Source organism: Miscanthus floridulus, chromosome 8, assembly GCF_019320115.1.
Source record: "Miscanthus floridulus cultivar M001 chromosome 8, ASM1932011v1, whole genome shotgun sequence".
NCBI classification, from domain to species: Eukaryota; Viridiplantae; Streptophyta; class Magnoliopsida; order Poales; family Poaceae; genus Miscanthus; species Miscanthus floridulus.
Genome location: NC_089587.1, coordinates 22,254,606 through 22,263,469, shown reverse-complemented (window position 1 = coordinate 22,263,469; position 8,864 = coordinate 22,254,606). Strand labels below are relative to the sequence as shown.

The following is an 8,864-nucleotide window of genomic DNA, read 5'->3' as shown; positions in this document are numbered from 1 at the left end:
ACTCGTACTGTTGGACATGTCTAAAAACCTATTGGAGAACCCTAGATTCACCCCTGCACGCGTGCAAAGCAGTGATTTCGGCTTGGCAGGGTCCGCATGAGTAAGTTAGCAAGGTTGAAGCGTGTGATACTTTTCGTAGTTCAAAATAAGTTGTTGAGTTTGAGTTTGTTATAAATTGTCAGCATCTATATATAGGCTTGGTTGTATCAATCTATACGAACAAGCCCCATTTCCCTCGTCAGCACATTATTAATTAACTGGGGGAGCTTCCATTTGTTCCTCTGACTCTACCTAGTCATTCGTACAAGCCTAGACCCATAGCCATGGCTAATCTGCTATCCCAAACAGCTCCTTTGCAACATGCCTTGAGGCAAGAGCAGCTCTATCTCGTCTTGTATTTGGATCAGGAGTACGCTGGGGCAAGGCAAAACCAAAACGTGGTCCGTGACCCAAGTCTTGCCGGAAACTTTGGCGTGTTTGTGGTTAATGATTGGCCTATCTATGATGGCCCAGATCCCTCAAGAGCCAACATCGTCGCTCGAGCACGAGGCCATCATATACAGGCAAGCATGGACGCACCACATAATTGGATGCTTTCTTGCAACATAGTCTTCATGCACGACTCAAGGTACGGTACGCACCCTTTTAAATATGGATCTTCTGTTTTGAGTTTCTGCCCTTGGTATCTCATGATTGGATTTTGCACGACCTTTACATATATAATCAAGCTATCCGGGATCCACGCTTGTAGTAGAAGGGATGATTCACAATGAAATTGGCAAGGGTGAGTGGACTATTGTTGGTGGTACTGGGAAATTTACTCTTGCACAGGGTGCAATATACTACGATGTTGTGAGTCGTACTCGAGGCCGTGGGGAGATCAAAGAGCTTCATATCGGCGTGTTCTACACAACCATGGAAAGATCGACAGTAAGTATAGCTAGACACAAAACTTTCCCTCAAAAAAAGTAGCTAGACAAAACTTCTGACCATGATATATAGACCCTCAATTTCAAAAGATTGATGACTTATATAAGTTGAAAAAAGAGAAAACAATGCATAACTTATAAGTGGCCGTCAATTGTTCTGCTCTTCAATATTTTTCCAGTAGTACATATATAATATAGACTATATCTGACAATGGTTTTACCAACAAATTATTGACAGCTAACTGACACGATTATCTTCGCTACAATGGGATAATATATACGTTTGGTATGGTAGGTAGTACACCAGTATGGTATTACCATAGGGGAAACTATGGGCGTGGGCCTTTGTTCGGTAGCTATATTCTGCAGCTGCAGCTCCCCCTCACAGATTACCTGCAGCTTCCTCTCGCAGAGAGTAGTAATAACAGCTGCAGCAGTTGGAGCGAACGCAGCCACATAGTGTTTTGTGCAGCAGTTAGGCTACGCTACGGTTCTATATATAGGGGCAATTTCTTATTTGGCCTGGTTTAAAGTTGTCTTTCTTTCTTGGCCCTGAAACAAAATTTCTTATTTATTTGGCCTCACTCGAAGTTTCGTTTTCCAATCTGGTCTTACCGTCATCTCCCGCCTCTAACACCGTTAAGTGGCACATGAAATGACCAAAGTGCCCCTGAGACATTATGAAAAACCAAGGGTCACCCAGGCAGCCTAGCAACATAATTTTGAGCACTTTGAATCCAATTTTCATAACACAAATTTTTATGTTACGAAAATTGGATTCAAAGTGCTCAAAATTATGTTGTTATGCTGCCTGGGTGACCTTTGGTTTCTCATAATGTCTCAGGGGCAGTTTTGTCTTTTTATGTGCCACTTAACGGTGTTAGAGGCGGGAGATGACGGTAAGGCCAGATTGGAAAACGAAACTTCGAGTGAGGCCAAATGGAAAAGAAATTTTGTTTCAGGGCCAAGGAAGAAAGACAATTTTAAACCAGGGCCAAATAAGAAATTTTCTCTTCTATATATGATGTCACATGCTCAAGAAATAGGGCTTTTGTTAGCACTTTTCTTTTTCCTTTTTTTTTGGTCTATGCAAATGCAATCGGTAGCTGCTCGATCTGTTAGGACGATAAGTTAGAGGACTCGAGTGACCTACATGTGGGCCTGTTCAGCTGGTAGTTTTTGCGGCTGATAAGCCAGTTGAAGCTGATTTGTTTGAGAGAAAAAATATTGTAAGTTGGACTGAAAACGAATAGCGCATGAAGAGAACCGCCCACGCACTACCTAGCGCCTCGCGGAAGACGAACCAAGGAAGCGCACACGTCCCACAGAAGGGGAACCGCATGTCCTCATATACGCACGGGCAGACGGAATGGACGCGAGGAGGCGGGCGGTGTGATGGCTGATTATATTCCGCAGCAAGACACGGCAAATGGGGCGGCGGGCGATCGCAGCTGGCCGCTGGCACAGGGCGAGGCCAGCTGCCGGCAGGCGGCAGCAGGGCGACGACCCAGCAGCGACGACACGGATGGAGACTGCAAGTGGTCAAGTGGACAAAACGACGAGGACAAGTGGTCAAGTGGACAAGAAGCCAACTCCAACACAGGGAACTGGTGGGAAGGTTGGGAGTAATTAATCTAAGAACTTCTGGAGGGGGAGTGGTAGGAGACCGGAGACGTGATAACAATGAATGGAGGAGGACAGTAAACGGTTTAGCGCATACTCCCTCCGTATCTGTTTTAGATGACGTTCTGGCGTCGTAGTCGTTTGCGCGAAAGGAAGACGTTGCGGCTCGTGGGATGGAATTTTGACTCGTTTGCCCCTGCCGCTTGGGTTCGCACGCTCGGCCCGGTTTAGCGCATACTCCCTCCGTCCCTAAATAATGGTTGCCATTAATGTGCGTGCCGTTAGTTTGACTCAATTTGTAGAAAATACGTGCAACATTTGTATCTCCAAATAAATTTATTAAAAAAACTAGATTCAAAGATCTTTTCAATGATACTAATTATATATTATAAATATTAATATTTTTTTAATATATATTTAACCAAAATTGTTTCTCGAAAAACGAAAACGACTGATATTTAGATACAGAGGGAGTAGGTGGTAGCGTCCAAAGCTTCAGCCCAATAGGGCAGAGGCATGGACACGTGGATTACAAGTGTGCAGATAATGTTGTCGATGGTATGAACTACGAAACATGCACTTTGCCTTGCTGTTTTGTGGCGAAGTGTATAGGCACGAAAGACGTAAAGCAATGCCACGGAACTGAGTGTGAGCATAGGCAGTAAAATCAACAATATGGTGGTGCATGCACGTCAGATTTGTGGCTTAAAGGGATCCGGATCGGCTAGCAGAAGTGATTGTAATCATCAGGAAACACAATAAGATAGTATTGATAGCCGAAAGTGCTAAGAACTAAAGATGTCCATACATTACAATGTATCAAGGGTGCAGAAGTAACAAAAGTGGGACTACTAAATGGTAGTAGCATATGCTTTCCAAGCTGACAGGCACTCAGGCATGACACAAGGAACATGAGCTTCTATTGCAAGTGATGGCCGACATGTGCTGAAGAGTTGCAAGGGCGAAGAGACCAGGATGTCTAAGGCGGTGGTGCCACAGGGAAGACAAAGTGGTGAGGCTGCAACAATGGAGTGGTGCTGATCACGCTACTATTGCAGCAAAAAATCATGCACAATGTATTAGCTATACATACTGCACACTCTCTGCAACCCCACCACACACCCCCAACCACCAGGGTGGAGGACGTGTTGTTCAGTTCAGCACAGGCTTATCACAGTAGCTACAGTGTATACTCTTGAATTTTCTAAAGCTAGACACTTCACCTGTGAACTTCCGTGACACAAAACACTCCAAAGTATTGCTCAGCAAGCCGAGTTCTTTCTCTCGACCTTGCTCAACTAGAAGCTCTGAAGTACGAAAAGATGAGTAAATTTCGCTGGCGGTCCTCGAATTTGTCCCGAGTTCTCATTTAGGTCCCAGTACTTTCAAATTGCACATTCAGCACCCTAAACTTGTTTCGAGTTCTCATCCAGGTCCTGGTACTTTTAAATTGCTCGTTTAGCTCCATAAGCTTATCTCAAGTTCTCATCCAAGTCCCAAATTACGCATTTAGCTCCCTAAACTTGTCCCAAATTCTCGTCCTAGTACTTCAAAAATACACGCCCAACTCCCTAAAATTGTAGTATATATTGTACCATTCCGGTCCATCCCCTCCCCCGCACACTTGGTTGCATGTGGAGAACTAGCTTCCTAGGACCTTCTTCGTCGCTTGGCCGTCCTTGCCGTGTTTGCCCTACCACATGTCCTAGCCAAGCCTTCGCTGCTATGGCCCTCCTCGATTCTACTTGACTCGCTCCTGCTCCACCTCACCATAGCATCGGCCCTTGCCTCGCGGCAATCGCATTTAACACCACTACAGCCACCACCACACTCCTTCTGGTCCCTCGTCGAGCAGGAGCTCATGCTCATACTCACCATCTCTTCACACTTAGTTCCCACACTCCCAGCCTTCCTCACCTCCCTCGACAATGATAGGGCCATCGATGTAGTGCAGTAGGGTAAGTGCAGCACGCGGCATGGCGGTGCGGCGGGCATGACATGGGCTAGTGTGGTAACATGGCTGTGGCAACACACTGATGATGTAACATAGGCAACCGCGGGGTAGGAGGTCGAGTATGGTGCAGCGCTGCGTGGCTAGGTGGGTAAGGCGGGCATGTGCGGTTTGGCGAAGGTGAGGACGATGGTGCAGGGGTGGATGTACCATAATGGTAGAACAATACAACTTTAGGCACCTGAGTGTGCAATTTAAAAGTATCAGGACCTATATCAGAACTTGGGACAAGTTTAGGGAGCTAAATGCACAATTTAAAAATACCAGGACCTGGATGAGAACTTAGGATACGTTTAGGGAGCTAAATGTGCAATTTAAAAATACTAAGACCTGGATGGGAACTCGGGACAAGTTCGAGGAGCAAGCTCGAGCACCAGTTGGTAGCACGTGCTAGTTAACACTACCCTGCAGTGTATTGTACCCACCCAGCTTATCTTCTCTTTCTTTGCTAGAACCCAGAACCTCAAAACCCAACGCTACATCTGCTCATAAATGTGCTTGCAATTATTACTACTAAACTATCCACGCGAATAAACTTTTATGTTTTATACAGGTACTATTTTTATAAATCAACTAAAAGACTAAACAATGTAGCTGTTGAATGATTCCGAAATGCGGAAAAGTTTAGTTACATTGTGCTCACGCACTTTATGACGTGGATTTGTCCCCAAGTAATTCCAAGTGTATTTTTGCCGTATGATCTCTCATCCCAGCGCGATTATTAGAAAAATCAAATCGAAAACTCTCTTCATGCAATTTTTGTTTAATGCCTGCAGCTTAGAGCAATGTTCACCGACTTCAATCCTTCAGAGGTAGATGACGCAGAAGATAATGGGACGCATCTGGGCACGGGCGGATATGGCAGTGTGTACAAGGCAGAAATTCGAAACACAACTGTTGCTGTAAAGATTAACAATTATGGAAGTAGGCAAGGAAAGCGGGAGTTCAACCAAGAGGTAAGTAAAATAATAAATACTCCTAAGTAATGCTATCTTATATTATGTATAAATATCATCTGAAGAATCTAACAGACTAACTACGTTTTACTAAAATAATGATTACGTAGACAATTTATTAAGCTGATTCGATCGTATTCTTAGAAGAACTCGTTCACTGGCTATGTGCTCCTCCCTCAAGTTCAAATTATAAGTCGTTTTTGTTTTTTCTTTTGCTATATATCGACATATATAGCGCTTAGATAAACCAAAACGACTTATAATTTGAAATAAAGGTGTACTCTTTTTTTTGCTTAGTAGAGTACTCCCTCGTCCAAGTAAATTAATTTCTAAAGCTATCCTAAGTTGATATTTTTTTATTACTATTGAATTTGTAAAAAAGAGTACAAATACTTATAACATCAAATTAGTATCATTAGACACACCATAAAATATATTTTCATAGTGTGCTAGTTGATTTGAAAAACTATTGATGCTTTTTTCTACAAGTTCGGTGTTGATTTAATTAGGGATGGAGAGAGTATATTTTTCTCAAGTGCTTCTAACATGCTCTTGTTCTCCAAGCATGTACTACACCCTTTAAGAGCACTCCAAGAGTTTTTCTAAATATCACTCTCTAAATTATTATATAAGAGTCATTTACATAAAAATTGTTTTCTATATCTTTTGACTCTTCAATAGTTTTTCTTTATCTTGTTTGCACGAGGGTCATTCTCATTTTCTATCTTTGGCCAGTGAGATTTAGAATATAAGATTGCTATATTTGATAACCAATTAAAAAAGTGTGTCTCTTTTATACGAATTCAGGACGTGCACCTGCAACAACAGGGCGTTCAGGACTCCATCATCTGGCAATGGACCAAGGATGGGACTTACTCCACCCGATCAGCTTACATAATTCAATTCAAAGGCTTGCTCATCCTGTTTCGTACTGAACTCATTTGGAAAGCACAAGTGGAGAATAGATGCAAGATCTTCGCCTAGATTTTAGTGCAAGATAAAATTCTTACGGCGCACAACCTACAAAAGAGAGGGTGGCCACACCAAGAACACTGTGTGCTGTGCAATGGTCCCTTAGAAACCGGCATTCACCTATGTCTATGTTGCCTTTTTGCTAAGGCGGTTTGGGATCAAATCATCTCTTGGGAAAATTTCACTCGGCTGCAACAACAACCCCAGGCAGACCCTATACATATCAGAGCATGGTGGGAAGAGGCGGTAAAGAAAGTGCCAAAATCTGAACGTAGACAACTAAACGGGGTAGTAATCTACACCTTTTGGAATATTTGGAAAGAGAGAAATAGGAGAATTTTCAACAACGAGATAGAAACGGTGCCGTAAGTAGCCGCAAGGATAAAGGAAGACATAAAGCAAAGGAAGAGAGCACTCACTTATGTTTAGCTGCTATTTCCCCTTGGGGTGTGTGTTTCCCTCCTATACATGTTTCGGGGGGCTTTAAACCCTCATCTGAAATGTCTTTGCTTATACATAAACTATGTTTCTCTATCTTAATTGAAAGACAGAGCTCTTACCATTACGTTAAAAAAAAGCTGTTGGATAATATTTTTTTATCAAAATCTCTATTCCTAGTAGTAATTAGTAAGGATATAGATAGTCTGTTTGAGACTTTGAGTTACTCTAACAGGGCGCTTCCGACAAACCACATAGATTTATCCAATGTAAATAGCGTTCTTGAATGCTGTTGTTAACACTGATCCGAAAAGTGCAGGTTGAGATCCTGAGAAGCACCCGACATGAAAACCTGGTCACACTAATTTTAATATGCAGTAAGAGACTCGCCCTAATTTATGAATTTTTACCCAACGGCACCCTTTTAGATCGTCTCAATGGAGAATCCTTCTCATGGGAAGAAAGAATCGAAGCAGCCATGAGCATCTGCGCCGCTCTTGAGTTCCTGCATAGTGCCAAACCTATGCCAATAGCTCACGGTGATCTTAAACCAGGCAACATACTTTTCGATGCAAACAACGTATGCAAGCTCATCGACTTTGGAATCGCCCGTCACTTAAAGTATAAAGTGATACAGCAACACCTGGCCACACTACTGAATTTGGGAGTGGTAGCAGGTACTATATTGACCCGGAGTTCATCCGAACAAGAAGACTGACCCCTCAATCAGATGTGCACGCTTTGGGTATCATACTGCTGCAGTTAGTCATAGCGAGAGATCCAGCGAATCTAAGATATGATGTAGAAGAACACAATCTCAGCGAACAGCTCGTGGATTCTAGACTGGAGTTGGATGACAGGTCAAAACCAGACGCTGTGGAAATGATGCGTCTAGGTCTACAATGCAGCAATGACAAACGGAAAGATCTTCCGGACTTGGCAACTGAAGTGCTTCCGGTGCTTGAATCCATGAAAAGCAGAGCCTCCCGTTGATGCAGTCAGTGCTCCACTATCAAGATCAGACAAGCAACTGCCCAATCAGACCCAAATACTCCATCTTGTATGGTGTGTTGTGTTCTATTTCCCGAATGTGTGTCGGGACTCGAGAGCTTTTCTGATGTGCTAATAATTGAGATTCAGTGGACATTATACATGTGTAGTGACACATATATGTACAACGGGGCCTTTGGTCTGTACGTTTCTTTATGCTCCATTTCCCAATTGTCATGCTTAATCAGTAGCTGTTTTCATCCCTCAGTCACAGAATAAATCAACTTTTATAATTGTCCGGAATCGTTTATTTTCAAAAGAAAAATATCGCAAACATGAATTTTTCCTACATTCAGGTAGTTCAAAGGATAAAAGAGTTCCCATGCACAAAAAACCGTCCCACCTTGCCTGCGCATGCGATGGAAGTTGTCGTTTTCCTCTCTTGTACTTGTACACTAGGGGCTTTGTACAGAAATAATCAAAGAAAGAAAGACCACATCTCTTGGCAAGAGGCGGTCTCGCCGTCGTACTCGCCCCAGACCAGAATGCCTCGAACAGCCCTGACCGTCACCTGCTCCGTCGTTTCCGATGGAAGGTCCTCCTGGACAAGCAGAGTTTCGAGGTCCGGTGAAACGACTACGGTTCTGAGCCGATAGTTAGTGAATGTGCCGCTCGTTGATGCCGCCGGGGACAATTTTTGTTACGTACGCGTGGTACAAAATGATAGCCAGACTTCTGTAACTCTCACTGTCTATCCTACAACAGAGGTACGTAGATGTAACGCTTCTGATCTACACCGATAATGTAATCAGCTCATTAAGTAATCAAGCGTATGCTGGGCCTGTTGCGAGCACTCTAATCTGCAAACATTCAGTCAAATTAGTTCGCAGGCGTCACCCACCCTTCCCAGCATGTTATCACAGCCCCGAACATATACAGAGACAC

General features: G+C 43.4%; 1 protein-coding gene across 1 annotated transcript; it reads left to right on the top strand.

The window, feature by feature from the left end:
• Positions 1-323: 323 nt before the first annotated feature.
• On the top strand, positions 324-7,922 carry LOC136468687 (U-box domain-containing protein 33-like). The gene is made up of 5 exons (XM_066467170.1): positions 324-628; positions 729-852; positions 5,340-5,519; positions 7,249-7,509; positions 7,692-7,922. The coding sequence occupies exons 1-5, from the start codon at positions 324-326 to the stop codon at positions 7,920-7,922; spliced, it is 1,101 nt and encodes a 366-aa protein (XP_066323267.1).
• Positions 7,923-8,864: the final 942 nt, after the last annotated feature.

Coding starts and splice junctions, on each gene's coding strand:
- LOC136468687 (XM_066467170.1), top strand. CDS start 324: ATGGCTAATCTGCTATCCCAAACAGCTCCTTTGCAACATGCCTTGAGG. Junction 5,520..7,248: donor AGCGGGAGTTCAACCAAGAG/GTAAGTAAAATA, acceptor CGAAAAGTGCAG/GTTGAGATCCTGAGAAGCAC. Junction 7,510..7,691: donor TACTTTTCGATGCAAACAAC/GTATGCAAGCTC, acceptor ATACTGCTGCAG/TTAGTCATAGCGAGAGATCC.